The sequence below is a fragment of the Suricata suricatta genome, chromosome 12, assembly GCF_006229205.1.
Source record: "Suricata suricatta isolate VVHF042 chromosome 12, meerkat_22Aug2017_6uvM2_HiC, whole genome shotgun sequence".
Lineage (NCBI taxonomy): Eukaryota > Metazoa > Chordata > Mammalia > Carnivora > Herpestidae > Suricata > Suricata suricatta.
Genome location: NC_043711.1, coordinates 13,047,166 through 13,070,071, shown reverse-complemented (window position 1 = coordinate 13,070,071; position 22,906 = coordinate 13,047,166). Strand labels below are relative to the sequence as shown.

General features: G+C 51.4%; 1 protein-coding gene across 7 annotated transcripts in view; it reads left to right on the top strand.

The window, feature by feature from the left end:
• The first annotated feature begins 8,767 nt into the window (after positions 1–8,767).
• The window catches only part of UNC13A (unc-13 homolog A), a 62,609-nt gene continuing 48,470 nt past the window's right edge, over positions 8,768–22,906 (top strand). For 5 of the 7 annotated variants that reach the window (XM_029917391.1, XM_029917396.1, XM_029917395.1 and 2 more), the window contains exons 1-5: positions 8,768–8,916; positions 18,047–18,076; positions 18,710–18,809; positions 20,678–20,795; positions 22,497–22,620. In XM_029917391.1, coding sequence (XP_029773251.1) covers positions 8,895–8,916; positions 18,047–18,076; positions 18,710–18,809; positions 20,678–20,795; positions 22,497–22,620 — 394 coding nt within the window. In that variant the 5' untranslated portion in view covers positions 8,768–8,894. The remainder of the gene's footprint in view (positions 8,917–18,046; positions 18,077–18,709; positions 18,810–20,677; positions 20,796–22,496; positions 22,621–22,906) is intronic. The other 2 variants (XM_029917390.1, XM_029917393.1) reach the window with 1 other exon arrangement.

The following is a 22,906-nucleotide window of genomic DNA, read 5'->3' as shown; positions in this document are numbered from 1 at the left end:
TCATCTGGCCCACGCAGGCAGCGCCATGTCCTTACATCCAGACCCGAACCAAGTAAAAAAAGTCACAATTGTACCCGCATCTCCTATCCCACTCATGACAGGACGCGAAACTTGAGGTTGAGGACAACACTAGGATCAGGGTGCCTATCCCAAGCCTGGTGGGGTTCACATTCCAGCTTTGTCCCCCCAGCTGTGTGACTGCCCCGTGCCTCAGTTTCCCCATTGCTTGAACGCATATCATAATAGCCTCTGCCCAGTAGGGTCTCTGTGGAGATGAAATGATTCACAACATGGAGCAGGGCCCAGTCCTGTGCGTACTAAGCTCTCACGTGATTAGCTATTATTGTAATTTATCATTTTGCTTTGAAAATCGACAGGCCACGGGTAGTTATCTACTCAAGAGAGGAAGTGACCCAGCTGGAGTCTTCCCAGGGAGACCATAGCCAACCCCAGACCTGTTTTCTGGTGCATCGACCTTAACACCAATGAATTGGACATCCTGTTCCTGAATGTAATTAAACATCGATTCATTTGGACTTTGCAGGTCTTTTGCATTTGGAACCAGTGTGTGTGTGTGTGTGTGTGTGTGTGTGTGTGTGTGTGTGGCTGAGTCTCAACATTTTCATAGGATCCTGGAGTACTTGGGAGCTCCAGGAGCGAGGGCTTGACACAGCCCTGCCTGACAGCACCCTAATGGTAGTCCTAGGAGCATGAGAGCCTGAAGCTCTGGGTTCAAGTCTCGCTGTGCCTCATACTAGCTGCACAGCTTGGGCAAATACCTTGGCATCTCTGATCTGCAGTTTTCCCACCAGGTAAAAGTGACAACATCAAGGGCCCTTGTCAAATGTTCTTAGGCACCCATCTCTCCCTCCCCCAGTCTGGGGGCAAGTGCGGTCAATCTGTAGTGAGGAAGCGGGATCTGAATGAGGGGCCGCCCTGGGCTGGGTGCACAGCGAGGGACTTGGTTGGAGGCAGTGGTAGCAGTAGCGGGTTGCAGGAGAGGACAGGGACTTTAGGTTCCTACTGATCCCTCCCCTGAGCTGGACCCAGGGCCAACAGTGGACCAGCCTCACATACTCGTGGGATTCTCACGTTAGACATAGAACCTCCTTGGTTCCCTGAGTCACTCCTTTGTGCTTCAGTTTTTCTCATCTGTGAAATGGAAATGAGTGTACACATCTGGGGAATGGCATGTAAGGTACACAGGAAGAGCTCAATAATTGTGGAGAGGGAATCTTTGTTGTTGTTGTTTTAACTATCATTTTAGGGGATCTGGGAGTAGAGGGTTTAAGGGCCCTAAAGGGTTGCCTGGATTTGAATCCCAACTCTGCCACTCACCTGCTATGGGACCTTGGGCTCGTGACTTGCATTTTTGTTCTGCTTCCAGTCTGCGAACTTGGTTAAGGGGATTAAACGGGTGAACAGTGTCTGGCTCTCCCATAGAGGGGCCCGGGCCTTGGGATCGCTCTTTGGCCCAGTGCTGCCACCTGCTGGTTACTCCGGAAACTTTAGGCTGATCCCCGCCTCTAAGCCCGAAGCCACGCCCCCACTCCCACTGGCCCTATCTCCTCTCTTTGCACTTTTTGCCACCTCTTGACCAATCCAGTCTTCCTCTTTTTATTAGCCTTCTTCAAGCCAATCCAATCCCTCACTTTCTTGAGTTAGTCCTTTGTCAGAGCCCTGTGGGTCACGGCTGGGAACTCACAAAGGGCCCACGCTTCCCTCTTCTCAGTTCTGTAGGAAACAATTACCTTTTTATCCCCATTTTATAAGTGATAAACCAAGATTGCCCTCATTGGGTTCTCTTTGTGAGCCCTGGCCTGAGGGCCCAAAGCAGGTCCAGGAAATGGTACAGCCTCAGAACATTTGACTCACCCTGTCCTCTGCCAGGAGTGCCCTCCTCCTGTTCTCAGTCCTTTATGAGCTGTCCTCACTCTCCAGCTTCTGCTCTTCCAGGAAGCTGTTGGCAACATCCCAATAATCCCTTCTCCCTTCCTTTGTCCTTAATCCCTCTCTCCTCCTTTGTCCCTGCCCTGATTTTGGAGATTGAGTCTTATTGCCCTACATCCCCTGGCAGACCCCAGAGAGGACCCCGGACCTTGGGCATTATGTGTGCATGGGGTCTGTGTTCATTGACTGAATGATTATATGAACATTTGTATTACGGAAATGGCCTTTTCTGACAGTTCGTGCAACTTCATTTCACACCCCTCCAATCTCTCGGGAACTCAATCTTCCTGTCTATAAAATGAGCATAGGGTGGCTGTGTGGCTCAGTTGGTTGAGCTTCTGGCTTTGGCTCGGGTCATAATCTCACAGTTCATGGGTTCGAGCTCCGCGTCAGGCTCTGTGCTGACAGCTCAGGGCCTGGAGCCTGCTTTGGATTCTGTGTTTCCCTCTCTCTCTGCCCCTCCCCACTCACGTTCTGCTCTGCCTCTCTCTCTCAAAAGTAAATAAACCTTAAAAATAATAAATAATATATATGATGAGCATAATATGGCGCCCACCTTAGGTTGCAAAGGATTAAGGGAAATAGCGTCTGTCAGGCATTCAGCATATTACCAGGCACACCGTAGGTCTTCTGGAAGCACCTGAACACTCTTTCCCTCTGTACTCTGGAGAACCTTGAATGCCCTACGTCCATCTACTTCATCTCTTTCAGTACTCCTTCACTCCCACCCCATCCCGGTACCCTAGGCCATTGATGAAAGAAATGTTGGGGGAATATGAGAGTGTATGGAAGTCCCAAGGGCTCTGAATGCCACGTCCCCTGCACTTACCATTGCTTGCTGCCCAGATAACAGGGACTACAGCTGGGGACGGACAAACATATGGGAGGTGGACCCCTGGGTTTGAAGTCTTGGTTTTGGTCCTGGGAGCCAGGTGGCCCCTTACCCTCTGTCTACACTCTGGACCCAAATGGCCACCCCCCATCTCATGGTGATGTCTATCCATTTGTATCACCAGCCCTGAGTTTCAGACTCAAATATTCAACTGCACTGGGTATGCCCATTGGGTGCCTTGTGGGCATTTCCAGCTCAGCAAGTCTAAAACATAGGTCTCAGTTTCTCACCCTGAGATCTTTGCCTTCTCCATCAGTATGGCAGATGGCTCCACCACCGCCCAGCCTCCTAGACCCCAAATCTGGACTCATTCTTGTCACTTCTCTTCCCTTACCTCCACATGTCCAGTTCATTGGCTGGTCCTTTATATATTTTTTAATGTTTTTTAATTTATTTTTGAGACAGAGAGAGAGACAGCATGAGCAGGGGAGGGTCAGAGAGAGAGACACACAGAATCCGAAGACAGGCTCCAGAGCCTGATTCAGGGCTCGAACCCATGAACTGTGAGATCATGACCTGAGCCGAAGTCAGACCCTCAACTGACTGAGCCACCCAGGTGCCCCTTGGCTGGTCCTTTAGACTCAGATCCAGAATGAACCTGAACGATCCATCCCTTCATTCCCATAGGCCGTGTCACCTGCCACCTGGATGCCACCTTGGGGTCCTGTCACCTACACTCTTGCTCTGACCATCTCTGCTCCCCTGGCATTCTCAGAGGGATTCCTTTTTTTTTAAAGTTTTTATTTATTTATCTTGGGGGGGGCAAGAGAGGGATGGAGAGAGGGAATCCCAAGCCCCTGATGTGGGGCTTGATCCCATGAACTGTGAGATCATGACCTGAGCTGAAATCAAGAGTCTGATGCTCAACTGACAGAGCCACCCAGGTGCCTCAGGGATTCTTAAATCATAAATCGGATCATGTCCCTTCTCTGCTCAAAGCCATCTCATGGCTCCCGTTGCCCTTCAAGTAAAACTCACACTCCTCCCTGTAGTCAGGAGGCTCCACATGGTCTGTACTTCTGCCCACCTCCTCCTCCTCCCTCCATCCCTCCCTCTGACATAGTAGCTCATTTACATATGTGGAGTGCCTCCTGTGGGGTGAAGCCATTCTCAGCACAGGGTGGTTGTCCCCCCTCCCGCGGTGCAGTTGGGGCATCAGAGATGGATCTGGGGGTGGGGGAGACATGGGTAAGAATAAGGCCTCAATGGCAATAAGATGCACATGGAGCCTCAAGGCCTGCTGGACCTGTGTTCTGCCTGAAAGGGTGGAGGCCCAATCTCTACCTCTCATTCACAATCTTCTCTGTCTCTGTCTCTGTCTCTCCCTGTCTCTGTGCATCTTAGATCCTTCCCCACACCTCCAAGCCCCTCACAACCCCTGTCCACCTCCCTTCTCTCTCATTCTGTTCCAGCCACACCAACTTCCTTGGTGTTCCTACAATACACCAGACATTGTCATACCTCAGGGCCTTTGTACCTGTTCTGCTGTCTTGAATGCCCCTCCCCCATCTCTTCCCATGCCTGGGTCCTTCTCCTCCTTTGGGTCTCAGCTCATGTGCTGCCTCCTCCAGAAGGCATTTTCCCATCCTGTACCGCCCTCTCTACTATGGGACCCCTTCCCTGTTTTCATCATAATTTTCCTTGACTTCTGCTGTGAAGGCTTATTGGTTTGTTTCCAACTTCCATGCGAGGATCCATGTCACTCGGTGGAACCTGATGACAAGAGTAGTCGCCAGCCTCCAGATGGTGCCAACAAATGCTTGCTTAACAAGTTGATTGACATCCGATTCATATCTTCCCCCTCAGTGGAGCTTTGTACAGGACCAGAGGCATCAGATGTACCCAGTAAAGGTTGGGAATTTACATGAAGACCAAGAATAGTTGCCCTAGATTGAGGCTAGAGAAGAAGCTTTGCCAAGTCCCCAATAAAAAGCTGAGTTGAGTAGGTGCTGGGAAGGTGGGACTTCATCTGAAGCTCTTGGCATGAGGAATGGGCAAGTTTGGGCCCCTGGGGATTGCCAGGAGCTCATTGGCTGGGAGATGTGTGTGTGTGTGTGTGTGTGTGTGTGTGTGTGTGTGCACGTGCACACACACGTGTATTTTGTGGTTGGTGGGGGGGGTTGTAATTCTCACCAGTCTGTGTACTATCTCCTTATTTGCCTTTCAATCACTTTTCTCTGTGGATTTCATAGCATGGTGAAAAGAGTTAAACATCAGAAGCCAAGAGCAGAGAGACAGAAGGACAGAGAGTGAGTATGAGTTTGCAAAAGACTTGAATGTAGATGCATATAGTGAGAGGGAGCTACAGACAAGACAGAGTGAGAGAAAGATGGAGGCAGCATGGCATTTTTTTTTTAAGAGAGAGAGCACGAGCCGGGAAGAGGAGCAGAAGAAGAGAGAATCTCAAGCAGGGCTCATGCTCAGCACGGAGCCCAAGGCAGGACTTGATCCCATGACCCTGGGATCATGACCCAAGCTGAAATCAAGAGTCCAGCGGTGGGTAACTGACTGAGCTACCCAGGTGTCCCTGCATATGATTAAATGGGGAGGGGGTGAGATAGCTCAAATAGATAGCTTTGGAATTAGCAGAGCCGTTGGTGGGAGCACAATGGAACAGTGGGGCTTAAAATTAATTGGATCTGAATGATCAATTTATCAGAGGCTTTGGCAGATGGAAGGAGATGACATGTGGATAAAAGAGACAAAGAACAGGAGAGACCAATGCATATCAAACATACAGAAAGAATGTAATTCACATTAGCAGATTAAAGACAAAAAGTTAAGATATCCCCACTAAAGATTGTGAAATGTAATTGCTAAAGTTCACCACCCATGTGTGATAAAAGCAAAAAAGTCTTAGCAGACTGGAAATAGAAGTCGACCTTTTTAACTTGGTTTTCTATTAAAAACTTCCAGCAGATATCATATTTAGTGGTGAATATGGAAATGTTCTCTTTCCGATGGGCAGACAAGGCAAGGCTGTCAGTTACCACGGTGTTCTGCGATGGCGCTGAAGGCGCGGCTCTGCACCATAAGGCAGGAAAAAGAAATGAAAGATCCAACAACTGGTAAGGAGGAAACAAAAGCGTCTTTCATTTTCTTTGCTGCAAAGAAAAAGATTAAGTTGAGGACTCTTAAATCCATAGACACAGAAAGCAGATTAATGGTTTCAAGGGGTTGGGGGAGGGGGATGAGGAGTGACTGCCAGTGGGGATGGGGTTTCCTTTTAGGGGAACAGAAATAGTTTGCTACTAGATAGAAGTAGTGGTTGCACAACCTTGTGAATGCAAAAAAAAAAAAAAGCTACTGAATTGTGCACTTTAAAGTGGTTAAAATGGTGGTACATTTTGTTATGTTTTATAGCAATAAAAAAGGAAATGAAGATTAAGAGCTTCCTAGATACTCCTGGTCCAGAAGGTGGTGCATAATTCCTTCCCCTTGAGAGTGGTCTGGGCTTAGTGATTTGCTTACAAAGAACGGAGTAGGGAAGGAGAAAAATTATAAATTGACATGGGGTAAACTTGGCAGACAGCATCTAACCCTGATGGTCAAAGTTAACAGTCCCTGGGATGTCATGTGGGCATCAGGGACCTCTGGTGACAACGAAGGTCCCCTATCTCTGTGATCTTCCCCCTCAAGACCATAACCCCAGTCCAGTAATGAGAAAACATCAGATAAACACAAATCAAGTGACTTTCTGCAAAGTGCCTGACAAGTACTCTTTAAATGTGTTTGGTAGTGGGGCACCTGAGTGGCTCTGTTGGTAAGCATCTGACTTCGGTTCAGGTCATGATCTCACAGTTCGTGAGTTTGAGCCCCGTGTCAGGTTCTGTGCTGACAGCTCAGAGCCTGGAGCCTGCTTCAGCTTCTGTGTCTCCCTCTCTCTCTGTCCCTCCCTTGCTTGCGCTCTGTCTCTTAAAAATAAACAAGCGTTAAAAATTTTAAAAAATGTGTCAAGGTCATGAATAATAAGGAAAGACTAAGAAACACAGATAGTTGGAGACCAAGGAGATAAGATGACTACACGTAGAGTAGGATCCCGTATTGGACCATGGACTAGGAAGAAAGCATTAGCTGGAAAAATTGTTGAAATATAAAGTTTGCAATTTAGATAATAGTAAGTGCCAGTGTATATGTTTCACTTTTGATGCCTATTGCCCTGTAACCACATGTTAGATATTAACATTAGGGCAAGTTACGTAAAGAGTATTTAAGAACACTCTGGGAGAAAGAATAGTTACAAACGGAGAGGGAGGGAGGAAAACCACAAGAGACTCTTAAACACAGAGAACGAACTGAGAGGGGGATGGGGGAAGGGGAAAATGGGTGAAAGACCTTGAGGAGAAACTTGTTGGGATGAGCACTGTGTTGTATGTAAACCACGTTGACAATAAATTATATTTAAAAATATAAAAAGAGCACTGTATCTTTTTTACAGCTCAGTGCCTCTGTAACTTTCCTGTGTGTCTAAATTTTTTTCCAAAATAAAAAGTTTATTAAGAAATGAAGAGCCTCTGTTCAGAAAATGATACCATAAATAGAATGAAACTAAGCCGCAAAACTGGAGATCTTTAAAAAAGTTTTATGACACACATTAAACCAACAAAGGATTTGTGTCTACATGAATAAAGAACTACACGAATAGGAAATGACAGTCACGTATTTAAAAATGGATGAAAGACTTGAACAAGAATTTCACTCTAAGAAGAAACCAATAATCACAGGAAAAGTTCCCCTCATGAGCAATCAGAAAGCAAATCAAAACCAAAATGAGGCATCACTTCTCCCCCCCTCCCTATTGGCACGGTCCGAAAACTGGGAGTATTCCAAGTGTTGACAAGGCTGTGGAGCAACTGAATGCTTATATGGTGCTGGTGTGATAGAAATAGTTGGAGCCGTGTCAAAAAAAACCCACAAGTGGATGTTATCTCGTGAAGCAGAGCATGTGGGTGTCGTATGATCCAGAGCCTTACTCATGCGCACCAGCCTACACTTCTGAGAATGATTATAAAAGTTTTTTTTTTAAATAAACTCAAAGTGGAAACAATCTTAAGATCCACTAACTGGAAAATAGATAACCAAAGGTATAGTAAATCAAGAGAATACTGTAGAAAATGCAGTGCATATATTACATCCACACATGCAGAAATGTGGATGAAAATCAGCAGCTTTCTGTTGAAACCACATGGAACTGCCCAGCTGGATCAGTGGGGAGGGTGGGGGAGCAGAGATGGGGTCAGGGCTGAGCCAGGGGAAGCGTTGGGAGCTGGGGGAGTCCAGAAGGCAAGTGTAAAAGGTCAGTTTGGTGGAGTCAGGGAAGGCTTCTTGAGAGAGGGGATGTTCAACCAGGGCATTGATGGATGAAGAGGAGTTTGCTGTTTACACAAGGGAGTGAAGGACAGGATCCAGTCTGAGTGTATGCAAAGATCCACAGACTGAATGGCTTAAAGAGTGAAACAGAGACTCAGAGGGAGATCTAGACAGGGAGAGGCAGAGAGGCTGGACAGAAAGATGCGCAGAGGGAGAGACATGACCAAGAGATGGGGAGACATAAAGAGGACAGAGAGACACAGGGAGAGAAAGAAATAGAGAAGCGGGCAATGAGGCAGACATAGACAGAAAACAGAGGAATAGAGATACTCAGGGAAAGCAGAGACAGCAAAGGACTCAAGAGAGAGCCAGAGAGCCCACAAAGCGACTCCAGCAGAGACGAAAACACGCAGAACCGGTAGGGAATCTGAGTGGGGCCGCTCTCTGTCCCTCTGGTCGGGAAGCCCTGGGGACGAGGAGCCCCCACCCGGCTCCGGCCCTTTAAAGCTCCCCCAAACCTGCAGCGCCCCCGCCCCATCAGGCGTCCCTGGGCTCCGCCCGCCAGCCCCACATCAGCACCACGTCAGGAGCTGTCCGCACCCCCGGTGCTGAACCAAGATGGCCGGCGGCGGAGGCCGGGCCCCGGCGTGAGCTGAGCGCGGGCTGCAGCCCCGGCCATGCCCCAGCCCAGTGGCCGCTAAGCTCCACCTGGCAGAGCCGGCTCGCCGGCGACCCCGGAGACATGTCTCTACTTTGCGTTGGAGGTAGGAAGCGAGGCTGCGAGGCTGGGGACCGGTGTGGACCCGGACTCGGTTCGGGGTCCGTGTGTATGCGGCTGGGCTCCTGAGGGGGGGACCCGAGTACACGAGGCTGGACTTTTGAGAGGATAGCCCTTGTAGACTTGTCAGGGCGCCGAAGAGGATGATCCATGTAGATGTAGCTGCGTTCTCAGGGGGTCCTGGTGGCCGCTGCTGGGGGTCGTACGGATATGGCTGAATGCGGAGGCCCGCGTGGACGCCAGAGGGGATCTGGATCTCTATCTGACAACAGTCTATAGTGGGGAGTCTATGTAGACCAGGTTATTAAGTGTGGAAGGGGCTGGGCTGTGTAGTTTGAATGAATCCTGTAGGTACTTGGAGGGAGTCTTGTGCGGTGGGGCTGGGCTGTGGGTTCTCAGGGACGTGGGCTGGGCTCAGAATTCGAAAAGGAGTGCAGAGGGAGGGGTCTCCAAGCCCTAAGAATGTAAGAATTGGATTAGGGGGCTTACCCATTAGGGCAACGCGACCTCTAGGAATCCCTCAGTTTTGGGTGTGAAGAGGCCTGGGAATGGGCTAGGAAGACACTTCCCTAGATCCTGAGAAGGCTGTGATTGGGGTCTGGGGATGCTTTTCCCATTAACTCTTTGGACTTTCTCGAGTGAGGCTGGGGAAGTAGCCTGAGGGTCTCCTCTCTCCCTGCCTCCTCCAGCACTCCAGAACGCCTAAACTGCTTTCCCGTTAGGAGCTGACCCTTTGAGGGTGCAGTGCTGGCCTGCACCCCTCCCGCATCCTCACCTCACCCACTTTGCACCGAATGGAGGGAGGGAGAGGTGGGGTGGAGCTATTTTGGGGCCCGAACGCCATCTGCACAGAGGCCCACGCCCAGGCCCACGCTCTGCGTTGGGGTGGGGAGGGAAGGAGAGAGACACAGGAGGGGCATGATCGCTGCCCCCCACTTCTGAGGCTGGGTTGGGGGCAAAGACAGTCCACCAGGACTGAGGCGTCCTGGGCATTCCTGCTGGGAACTCAAGCTCTGGGAGACCTTGGGTGGCAGGGGTGGTGGTGAACAGGGGCTCAAGGCTTATAGAGGTCTCAACCTTGGGTTTCAAGGACTGGGGTCCACCACCGTCACTAACACCTACTCCCTTCAAGAAGGCTGAGGTCTGGGAAGAAGCGTGTTGGTGAGGCCTGAGATGTTAGGCTTTGGAAGACCTTAGGCAGCGGGAGTGTGGGGTGTGCATGTGTGTGTGTAATAGAGAGAGAGGGAGCCCTGAACCCTGGCCTCCATCTGGACCCCAGTGAACAGGCCCAGAGCCGGGAACCGCCCCCGCCGCCCCTCCCCCTTCTTCCCCTCCCCCTCCGTCGTTCCATTCACAAACCCTGCCCCGCCTGCCTGCTCCCTGCCGCGGCGGCTTCCAGAGTGCTGTCGCGCGGGCCTGGGCAGGCGTGGACGCGGGTGTTCTTAAAGAGACAGGGCCCTCCCTTCCCTGAGCTGGTTCCCGACCGTGGCTGATGGTGGCCCAAGAGCCCATAAGATTGGAGGCCAACTACCCCCTGGCCTATGGAGTTAGGGGAGTGGGGAAGTGGAAGAGACCCCCTGCAACCGCCACTGACTAAATGAAAGGTGGAGGTGAACGTCCAAACTCCTATTGGCCCCTCCCCCTCCTGTAATTTGTCTAGCAGTGGGGCCAAGGGGGTGCTGGCACTGGAGGAGGGGCCACTTGGTGTGTTATTCCTGATCCTCTCCTCTGCTCCCTGCCTCACATCCTCCAAGTTGTGTTCCTCTGGAAGGTTTGCCTAGTTGTGTGTGGGGGGCGGGGAGGGAATCTCACCCTTAACTCTGACGCAAACTGGAGGCTGGACTGTGGGGGTGGTGTGAAGGAGGAGCAGTAAGAGGGGTGAGGCTTCCAGAAAGGGAGGCCTGGGGGAAGAATTGTGTTGGATGATTCTATGGGACTTACAGGAAGGGAATCACCAGTAGGGTGGAGGCATGTGGCTGGGAGGGGCAAAGCTAAGGGTAGGGAGGGGACTAAATCCCTGAGAGATATGGGGAATGGAATAACATAGAGGGGGAGACCAGGAGAAGTGGAGAGAGAGTGAAATACTGAGACGGGTAGAGGTGATGCCCACTGGGGCTGAGGGGGTCAATGAAAGGGGAGAGGGGGCAAGGCAGCAGTGGAGCTGGGCTGGGAAGACTTTCCATGGGTTTGAGCTCCTCCTTGGAGTTGAGGAAATAGCTGCACTCTCAACCAGGAGCCCACTAGTGTTTGCCCACTTCTGTTCACACATGCACGGGAACATTCATACACAGACTCACCCTGTTTGGAGGGGAATGCCCAGGATCCACCAAGGTTCCATGAAAACCACATGCCTATGAATGCACACTCACTCATGGACACATGGATACATTCATGTGTGTGTGTGAACACACATATGTACATGAGACACAGCCACTCTGCCATGTAGACATGGTCCCAGAAATATAGGCATGTGTGTCCACGGGCATGCATGCCCACATGGATGTATCCAAACATGCTTGATACATGTTCACAATGTCCATATCACATAAAGATCATACCCTTACATACAGGCATGTACCTATGTATACCTGTTAGGGCCCCAATCCCAAGAAACACATAGGTGTACACATAAGCACACTCCAAGGCCACATGTGTACATGCATGGTGACACTTGCTTGGACATTCAAAGCAGCCCCTTTGAACAGATGACTGATGATTCATAAAATATACACTTATATGTGTACAAAAAAGTAAGCAAATATACATTCCATATAACAGAGTAACACACATACATTACACACCACAACATATGTTTCTAACTAACACATCACCTGCAGGCCCGCAGATAGCTAAACTCACACTTACCAGCATGTTCCACATACAGTCACATTGCACTCCCTGGCACATAAGTGCAGATCATCACCTGCATTCAGATGGTACATATAAGCACATGTCCCTCCACACATACACACACACCCATGTTCACACACCTGCCTGCCCTGGTAACATGAGCAAATATACGTGCAAACGCACACCAATGTCAACTCTTGCATATATGCCTGATACCAACATATAGGAGACCAACTTGTACAGGTCTTGCCTTTGCCACCTCTCATTTCTTTATCCATGTGGAGTCCCACTGCCACCCCACCCCCATCCACTTGGTAGGGCTTGAGAGACCTGAGTCTGCAAAGGAACCTTGTTCCTTCATGAATTCATCCATATATTAACTCAGCAACCATTTGTTGAACACCTACTATATGCCACACACTTTTCCTGGAGACCCAGCACTATTCCTGGTCTCATGCCGGTGTGGTCAGAGTGGGAGGCATAGGGAAGGGCTGAGGGAGCCAGGGAAGGTAGTGTCCAGAGCTCTCTCCCTTTAGGAAGCATGCTTTTACTTTCCTCTTGACCCTCAACATTTGCCCAGATCTCAGAAGATGAGGGGGAGCTAAGCAGAAGGGACGTGGTGCTCTAGGTGGAGGGAATAGCATGTGCAAAATCATGGTGGTGGGGATTCCGTTCTAGATCTTCCTATGTGCTTTATAGCATTTTGCCAGGCCACTCAATGTTTTTAAAGTCTCCATAAATATTTGGTGAACAAATATTAAATACAATTAGCAAATGTGCACATGGGTGAGTTTGCCTCTAAACTAATAATATTAACAATAAGCCCCACTTATCTGGCATTTGATAAGTATGGTGCAGAGGACTTTTATGGCCATTGTCCTCTTTAATCCTTACGGAAGTCCATTTTACAGATAAGAAAAACTGAGGCTCAGGGAGGTTCAACAACTTGCTTAGTGCCACAGAGTTAGAGTTGTAGCTGTCTGACTCCACAGCCTACTGGGAATTGAAGGTGAAGGTTGAACCTCTTCTTGGAAGACTAACCATCCCTTTCAAGGGGTGAGAATCTGTCCTGGGATCACCTTCTTCCTTCACTCACTCAATAAAGAGACATGTCAATATTTCCTCATTCATTGTGACTTTCCCCCCTGGGCTTCTCCCAGGAAGCCTTCGCAAATTTCTGTTCTCCTGGCTGCCCTATTTCTGACAGCACCTAGCCATTGGGGGGGGGGGAGGGGACATCTCTGGGTCTTTGCTCTCACTATAATCATAGGATGACCTCCAGGGTTGGCTCTTTTCATCTTCAGGGCTGCAGTCCTAGCCCCTTTCCTAACCCGTACTTTACTTTCTTCCCATATACAATGGGCTCATTCTGTGAGGTGCCAACCAGGACATCCCTAGTCCAGCAGGCCTGGGTTCGAACCCTTAAATCCACCACTTTCTGGCAAGTCCTGTATCCTCTTCATTCCTGTGTGCCCATCTGTAGAATGGGCACACTAATCACACCCACTGCCTAGGTTTGCTCGAACACTCCAGTGGGATAAGGCACACAGAGCCCTTGGCATGATGCCTGGTCTGTGGAAAAGTTCCGTTAAGTGTGAGCCAATGACAGGAAAAAAAATCAATGATGGTGTTTTTATTAATGGGGACTAAAAGCTTTCTGGAAGGAGGTCCGTGGGTGTAGGACATTTCCTGAGAGCTCACTGAGTTCTCAGGCCTGAGGAGGGCTCAGTAGTACACAGGAGGTAAAAAGGCGTGCCAAGTTCGTTGGAGGTAAACCAGGGATGAGGGTTCAGCACCGTGGACAGAGTAGGGGCAGAGCGTGCAACACCGTGGACAGCGCCCGCCTGTGCAGTGGGGGCAGATCCCACCACAGGGCTGCTGGAGGAAGAAGTTATGTCTTTATTTCATTGAACACTATTTAATGAGCACCTACTATATGTCAGGCCTACCTGTAAGTGACAGTGGGTAAAAAACAGAAATCCCTATTAAAGTTCTTGGTGTGTTTGTTTTTTTACACTGAAATCTTCACTTGGGCTCTGGCTTATTTCTGTTAATGGAAGGTAGGAATCCTCTCTCTCAGATGAAAGCCAGTGGGGACAGTGTCCTTATCACAAAACTCATATAGGCCATTGACATCACATATAAAGCCACCAAATATCTTAAAATCAATTTCTGAATTCTTTATGTTTCCCTTCCCTCCTCTCCCATCTTGAAGTGTCGGCTGACACCCAGTAAGCATGTTCTCAAGGGGGCTTTCTGACACTTCCCTTGATGGTTGGAATCCACTATTCCCCAGCCCCCACCCCAGGCTTGGCAGGTGGAGGAGGAGGTGCCCAAAGACTGGAATTCATCTCGATTCCGGGGTTGTCCAGACCAGGGGCACATTTAGAACCCACCAAGTAATACAGATATAATGATACTGGTGACGGTAATAATACAAATAGTAGTAATGGCCGTATAATAATACCAATTCTAATAATGATGAAAAAGAAAGGGGAGCAGGAAGAGGAGGGGAAAAAGAGGGGAGGGGGAAGGGGAGAGGGCCCTACTTGGCTCCACTTCCCAGATGCAGAAACTGAGGCGCAGAGCCTGCCGGCACCTATAGGAGTCCTGAAGCCTGAGCCTCTGCTCCTCCCTTCCTCGATGCTGCGCTGGCCAGCATCTGCCGGTGTAGCCACATTAACCAGTCAGCTCTGAAGGGGCCCCAAGGGGCGCGCTGGCTGCACAGTCGTGACGCGGTGTCTCCCCAGCCTCCTGTCAGAGGGGCCAGCGGTGGACACCTCCCCCACCCGCCACTCCCAGCTCTCGCGTCGCCCACGCCCTCTGTGCCCACTTTATAAATAGCCTTGTGCGTGTGACCAGGAGCCCGCGGGGGAGGGGTGGCGCTTCCGCCCGGCTGACCCCGTTACTGCAGCTCTGCGCAAGCAAGCGGCCGGACCAAGGGGGGTTGAGAGGGAGTGGCAGGGCAGAGATGCGATGACTATGGTGGTGAAGGCGACAGTGACTCGGACCGTTTACTGAGGGGGAAGACAGAAGGAGATAGACTTGGTTCCTTTCCAGAGACCCCTTCCTTCCTTGAAGGCCTCTCCTCCTCTGAGCCCCTCCCCTGAGGACATCTGCCTTCCTGAGTCCCCTTCCCCCACCAAGACCTTCCTGCAGCTCTTCCTTCCCTAGTCCTCTCCCCTCCACCACTTGTTATACCCCATACCCTTTTGAGCCCTCCTCACTATGAGCTCCTTCCTTGATTCTCCATTTGTTTCTGAGCCCCACCCCCGAACCTCCCCCTCCTCCCTCTGGGTTCTCAGTAAGGAATATACATTAATGTCCTCATCCTGGACTCACTGAAGGGTCCTGGAAGCCCGGCCCTGGCCACAGTGTTCAGATATAGAGCCCTCTAGCAATCACTCACTGCTGGTGGGCCCCAATTGAGCTCCTTACCCTCTGGCCCACTGAGGTTTAAGGAGGAGGAAAGTGTATAGTCTGAGGGAGAGGGGACAAGAGAGACAGAGACAGACAGATGGGGAAGAAGGGGAGGAAGAGAAACAGAACCAGGAGAAGGGACACAGGGAGGGACAGCCCCTCCCACCAAGGTGAGAGGATGGAGGACAAACCTTGGATGACTGGCCTCCCCTCTGAGCTCTGCCCCTGGTCAGGGGACCCAGAACAGGAGCTGCAGGCCAGGGCCCAGCCCAGGCTAGACACCAATCAGCCCCTCAGATCCCCCTCCAACCCTTCTCTCCCAACTCTGCCTCTCCTTTTCGCTGGCCCTCCCTAGTGAACATGTGTGTCTCTCTCTTTCTGTGTCTCTGTCTCTGACTCTCATGACTTGTTATGTGCTGCCCGCTTCTTCCTCCTTCCTTTCCTTTCTTTCACCATGCTGATCCCTCCGTGCGTGAGCCTTTCTCAGCCTCCGTCTGTGTCTCTCACTCTTCTTCCTCCCTGCCTGGCCCCTGCCTCTGCACCATCACTGCTTCACCCCTTCCCAATCAACAAGAGTGCAAGCAGGGGGTCCCCTAGGGGACCTGTAGCTCCTGCTCTGGGTCCCTTTTCACAGACCACGGACAGAGCTCAAAGAACTCAGAGAGGGCACAGTCCTAAGTGTCCCTGAGCTTCACTCAGCCCCAGGGATGAGGAGCTGGGTGATTGAGCTCCCTGTGGGCTGAGTGGGGCTGAGGCTACAAGAAGGGGCCGGTGGGACAGGGGCTGAGCATGCACCCAAGAGAGGGGCCTTTGCACATGCAGTTATGTGTCTTGAATGGGAAGATGAGGAAGACAGGACATGGTGACTGAGTCTGGGGGTGGGAGAAAGAGAGAGACACAGAGATAAAATATAGTAGGAGACAGAGAGACAGAGAGAAAGCCGGATCAAAAAAAAAAAAAACCAACAAAACAAAACAGAAAAAGAGACAGAGTGATAGAGAGATGGAAGCCCAGAGAAGGGGGTTCACTTGCCCAGGTTCACACAGCACCATAAGCTGAACCTGGGTCTGCCAGACGGGATGTTGAATCTGTGCTCGCCCCTCCCATATCCAGCCCAGGGCTTGGCCTCCCAAACCCAAACCCAGGTGTGGTGAGCACGATGTACAGCCCATTTGCATTTAAAGTCTGGGGGGCAGGGTTGGCATTGGTATAGGAAGGTGATCATGGTCCCTCCTGCTCTGCAGCTCTGGGGAGCTCACTCAGTGCTTCTGGGCGCCAGTCCTCCACCCCCCTGCCACACACATGCACCGTCTGTCTGTGACGGGAACAAACAGTATTTACTGACAAGTGTTTAGACCCACTCCATATCCCCAGCCTTGATGGGAATTCCCTCTTCATTAGCATCTTTTGGGTGCTTTGGCAAGGCAGAAATTCAAGAGATAGGAACCCAAGATGGGAGGCCATGGCACTTGCCCAGAAAAAGGCTGACCTTGACTCTCAAAAGAAAGCAAAGACTAGAAGCACGATTTTGTTTCCAGGAATTTATCCTTCAACTCACTTGCAGATACTCTTCATTACGTACGGAGGAACAGCAGGTTTCTATAGAGGGCGTCGAATGCTGCCATCGGCATGGGAAGTAAAATAATGTGCATGAGCACACACCTGCTGAATCACAGATTGACTATGTCTCTCTAGCCCTACGAGGAACTGGTCATGTGGGGTAGTGAGGCTTGGGGTCGAAAGAGCTTTATTCTTATTATTTACCGATCTCTTGGTTGTCTTGGATTTTGTGAAATGTGCCTGTATTGCCCAGAAGGACAAAAACTTGTCCTGAAAAGGAAAAGGGGGGAGGGATTGTGGACAACAGGAGAAAGGGCTCCGTTTGGAAGCAGGTTTGGGGTGGACGTACAGAGTAGATGGTGGAGGAGGACGTTGGGGGCAGCTGCAGATGTTGAATGTAAGTTCAATGTCTTGTGAGAGGAGCCGGTAAAGAGTGGACTTGGTTTGAATCCCTTGGGACAGTGGGTTATGTGACCCATGAAGGGACCGGACCATATGGGATCTGACACGTATTTGGGTTTCGCCTTTCATAGGCGAGTTGGGCTGGCCAACAGCTGGGGCTGGGATGTCTCTCTGTGCACCGCGGAGCCAGATCTCTGGGCTCATTTCACCCAGTCCCATTTGAATATTAGACCTCGAACCCATGGAGCATTTGATAGGACAGACTGAGCTGGATAATTGGAGAAGTCTCACTGGCCTGACAGGGGGATGGGGGTCGTTGGAGATTGCCTTTCTCCTTTCTCCCCACCTCTCTTCCTCCCTCACTGTTCTCTCACTGCTGCAATCCTAGAGGGCTTCCTGTGGGAGGCGTCTCCTCTGCCCTGCCCAGCTCCTTCTTTTGAATCCTGTTCAATTGTGGGTAAAGTCACAGCCAGAGGAGAGGGGAGCTTTGGAGGGAGTTTGAGGGGAGGTGAGAGGGGCAGAAACTGCTCCCAGGGCCCAAATCTCCTTCAACCCTTAGGTCTGCCTGTGCTCATCTGTCTGATGGCTTCTCTCTCTCTCCCTCTCATCCCTGCCTCCCTCCTCTCCTTCCTGTTTCACCTCCTCTCCTTGTCTCTACTTCTGATTTCATCTCTGTCCCTCTCTTGTTTTTGTTTTCTGTTTGATCTCTTTAACTGTCCCTTTTGCTCTCTATCTCTGCCTTTATTCTCTCTCTCTCTCTCCCTCTCTCTCTCTCTCTCTCCATCTTCTCTGTCTCTCTTGTTATATTTCCATTCTGGCTTTGTCTCTCTCTTCTCCCCATCTCTCTCCTCATCTCCTTTCCCTATCTCTGTCTCTCTCCACAGTCAAAAAAGCGAAGTTTGATGGTGCCCAAGGTAAGTGCCTCTATTCCTGCCCTCTCCTGTCTGTGTCTGTCTGTGTCTTGGAGACATAGGGGAGGGGGTCTGAGCCAGTGACAGGGGACTTGGCTGCATGTCTGCTGACCGTCACAGGGTGTCAGACCTGGCGTGTCATCCCAAAGTCTCCCCAGCCATCCCCAGAGAATCCAGTGGAGATGGGGCCCACCCTGAGCCAACTGCCCATTCCCAAGATCCTACGAGACGGGGTGGGACTCCTAGATGGGGCTACAGCTGGGAAAAGTGAGACTCAGAGATCGAAGGGAGTTTCTTACTGTCATTTTTGCTGCACTCTCCAGGGTCTCAGTCTTCCCAACTAAAAAACCAAAGCTATTGAACGTAGTCATTTCTTAGCAGCAAGATTAGGCATCCCCAAATTCCACAAGGCCCTTCCCTTATGCTCTGAGGAACTGGGGGTGGCGGTGGGGAGGGGTTCTGGGGTCCAGCCTGGGGTATAGGCACCGAAACAGCTCGGTATATTGGACCTTCTTATTGGACCATGGCTCCAAACTCATGGAGACCTGGGGCATTATAACAGGGTCATCTAGAGCTTGGGAAGGGACTTGGGGAATCCCTGCACCCCTGTGCTCACCCCTGTTCTCACCACTACAGAGAAATTCAACACGTATGTAACCCTGAAGGTGCAAAATGTCAAGAGCACAACCATCGCGGTGCGGGGCAGCCAGCCCAGCTGGGAACAGGATTTCATGTTGTAAGTCTGCAGCGATGAGCTAGCATGGTCTGGCCCCTCGCGGGCTGGTCCCACAGCGCACGCCGGACACCTGGGTGTCATCCGGGACTCCACTCCCTCCCCGCCTCGGTCCCATGTCCAGCCAGCAGCTTCGCCTCCAAAGCACTTCCTAAATCCAGTTGCTTCCCTTTATCTCCGTGGCCAGCAGCCAGGTCTCCACTGCCCGCCAGCCTCCGCCCCTGGCCTCCTGCTGCTGCCCGCCTCCTACCTCCCTGCAATCTGTTCTCCTCCAGGCAGCCAGGGGGATATTTTTAAAACTGCAAATCACATCCTGTCACTCTCTAGACTTGCCCATGGCTCAGGGCTTGTGAACCTCAGAACAAAACCCACACTCTTCTCCACGGCACCCCCTGTTCAGGCCCGGCCCCTGTGATCCCTCCACCTCTGCTGCCCCACCTGCCCCAGTCACATCCACCTCTGGACCGTTCCTCCAACATGTCCAGCTCATTCTTGCCCCAGGCCCTTTGCACTTGCTCTTCTCTCCTCATCCCCACCCCTCCCACTGGGCCCAGCAGGCTCCTTCATGTCCTTTGGGTCTCACCTGTGTCACCTTCTCAGGGAAGCCCTCCCTGACTACCACCCCCAATCTGCAACTGGAAAGTAAATTCAGGTCTAGCCACCAGTTGTTAATTTAGTCATTTGTGTGATTTCTTGACACATTTCTGGCCCCTAGCCCTGGACTGTGAGTTCTAAGAGAGTAGGGCTCAGTTGGTCTCTGTCCCCACCTGTAAGTCCCCCTCCCATGCCAAGGATAAGGCCTGGGACATAGTAGGTGGCTCAGTAAATATTTGCCTAATAACTGAATGAGTTCATGAGCTGGACCCTCCCTTCAACAAGGAGCCACTCAGAGCCTCATATTACACCCCATCTTCTCAGATGATGACCATACCCTCTTCTAAGGCTTTGATTAAATCAACTTCCCCTCACAACCCTGGGAGGGAGGGTGTTATTTTAATCCTCATTTTACAGATGAGGAAGCAGAGGGCTGGAGAGGCTAAGCCACCTGCTCCATGTCACACGGCTTAAACCTGGCAGAGCTGGGATTTGGACCCAGGCCTCCCTCAAATCCCTGAGCAGAGCCTGAAAGGGGACTAGCAGTGGTGGAGACCATGAGAGAACCCAGAGTTGGGACCCTGGGACAGAGGAATTTGAGGAAAGAGTGAAAGGAGCGGGTTCTACAATTCTAGGGAAGAAGCGAAAACGGAGAGACAGTGTGGTCCCCACCTCCCTGGAAACTAGTTACTGAACGACCGGGTCATGGATACATTGGAGGAGGACATTCCTTGAGCTAAATCTTTAGTAAATTGGTAAATTCGGTGAACTGGGACATTCACCAAGGTTTTCCTCCAAATCTGCACATTTCCGGGGGGGTCCTGTAAGAAAAGTGCTTAGAGGCGGTATCATTCCTGTCTCAGGGGTGTCCCCATATGATTGGAGAGAAGTGACACTGGGAAGGATGGAGGCACTCTAAATGCCCTTTTCCTGAGGTAATAGGGAGCCACAGAGAGTGTTTGAGCCTCACTTAGCCAGTACCCTCAGGGTCTGGGGGCTCAAGGAAAGGCCAAAGGAGCTGGGGTTGCTGGAGATGTGTGATATCTTTCCCCACTCCTTCCTTCCCAGCTTATAATTCTGGTTCTGCTGCGGTACCCTGAGCGTGTAACTTAATCCTTCAGCCTCAGTTTCCCCCTCCATAAAACAAGAATTACTATGTTACCTTCCTGGTAGGACTCGTCCAGGCCTGGGTTTGAATTCCAGTTGGCTGTGTGTCCTAAGTTAAGGCAGGTGGACTGACTCTTCTGAAACTGAAGCCCCTTCTCCTCTCTCCACAGCGAGATTAACCGCCTGGATTTGGGGTTGACAGTGGAGGTGTGGAACAAGGGTCTCATCTGGGACACGATGGTGGGCACCGTGTGGATTCCCCTGCGGACCATCCGCCAGTCCAACGAAGTGAGCGGTGGGCCAAGGGTTGGGGAAGAGTGGCTTGGAGGGGCCCAGAGGCCAGTGGCCTGAACAAGATGGACACGTATCTCCACTCCCCAGTGATGTTTGTGAGGGTGGGTCCAAAGTCACTAGGGTCTAAACTCCTTCCATCATGCTCTGCTTTCCTTTCTGTTCCTGTCAAGCGGAGAAAAGGTGCCAAGGGAGGGGGCGCACCCTCTTGGCTAAGGGCCTAACTTAGAAGTGGCTCACAACAGTTCACTCACATCCTATTGGCTAGAACTTAGTCATGTGGACACTCAGCAGCAAGGGAGTCTGGGAAATGTAGTCTTAAGCTATATAGCTCTAGGCCCTGGTGAAAATGAATTCCTGTGGAAGAGAGAGAAGGGACATTGTGGGTAATGAGGACTTTGTGAAAGGGAAAGGCTACACCAGCCCAGGAGGTCATAAGCTTGGCCTCCTCCCTGGCCTCCTGGCTTTAAGTCTCACCCCTTCCACTCAGCCCTTCATGCTGAACCCCGAGGGATCTTACTACCCTAGGACCTTTTCTTGCCATTCCCACCCATCTCCTTTGGGAAGCCATCTTCTTTCTTTTTTTAATTTTTTTTTTTTTTTTTTTTTGAGAGAGAGAGACAGCATGAGCAGGGGAGGGTCAGAGCAAGAGGGAGACACAGAACCAGAAGACAGGCTCCAGGCTCTGAGCTGTCAGCACAGACCCTGACATGGGGCCCGAACCCACGAACCGTGAGATCATGACCTGAGCCAAAGTCAGACACTTAACTGAGCCACCCAGGTGCCCCCCCTTTTTTTTAATGTTTATTCATTTTTGAGAGATGGAGAGAGAGTGAGTGGGGGAGGGGCAGAGAGAGAGAGGGAGACACAGAATTTGAGACAGGCTCCCAGCTCTGAGCAGTCAGCAGAGCCTGACACAGGGCTCAAACCCACGAACCGCGAAATCATGACCTGAGCCAAAGTCAGACACTTAAATGACTGAGCAACGTAGGTGCCCCATTGGGGGGCCTTCTTGATGACCACCCAGGTGCCCTACTAGGGGGCCTTCTTGATGGCACTTGCCTACATTGCCAGCTTCATCTCCCCCCACACCCCAACCTCCACCCCTTATAGGCCCCAAAGATGGCCTCTGAACTTTTGCATGTGCTGTTCCTTGGGCTTCAAGTGTCCCTTCCATTACCCTTGAAGCCCAGCTCTGATGTACCCTCCTCCAGAAAGCCTTCCCTAACTTCCCTCTGGATACCCAAGCTCCCCTCCCTTCCCCTGGCTTTGCCCTGACCTCTCCGGGCTGGAGGTGTCTGTGTCCGGCTCTGTCTCCTGTGAATGCGGGTCTGGCTTGTTCACTTGGGGTGGGGAGGTCTCCCCTGGAAGGACATCAGAGCTTTTATTTGAATCCAGGGCCACATATGCCCCATCAGAGATGAGGAATAGCTATGCAAGCTTGGGACCATCCTTACCTGACCCTACGGGGCCTTCTCTCTGCGTCCTTGACCTGCCACATTGCCCTGGACTGGGACCTTCTCTCTGAGTCTCAGTTTCCTCATCTGTAAAGTGGGGCATGACCCTTGTTCTTGGGACAGGGGTGAGGTGAAGTGAAGGGATCGTCTGTGAGAGTAGGGGGCCCGCTGGCCAGCGTCCCACAGATCTCTGCTCCACCCTGCATCACTTTGGACCCTGTCACCCCATCTCCACCCCCAGGAGGGCCCTGGAGAGTGGCTGACACTGGACTCTCAGGTCATCATGGCGGACAGCGAGATCTGCGGCACCAAGGACCCCACCTTCCACCGCATCCTCCTTGACACCCGCTTCGAGTTGCCTTTAGGTGAGTGTGGGGGGCCCAGGACCCTCACCGGACTCGGGAGACCAGCCGGGCCCGGATGGGTTCAGACAGCTCTTCCTTCTGAGGACGGCGTGTCCTCTCCCCAGAAGCGAGAGGCTCCGAGGGGTGGGACACGTGCCTGCCCGGTCTGCTGAGCGCACCCGGCCCCTCTGGGTCCCCGCAGGCAGCAAGTGCTTCTTGGGTCTGAGTGCCCCGGGCTGGCCCTTGGTGAGGTCTCAGGCTGCGGGGTGAGAGGGGATAGGAGGAGAGACCAACAGAGTCAGGGAGA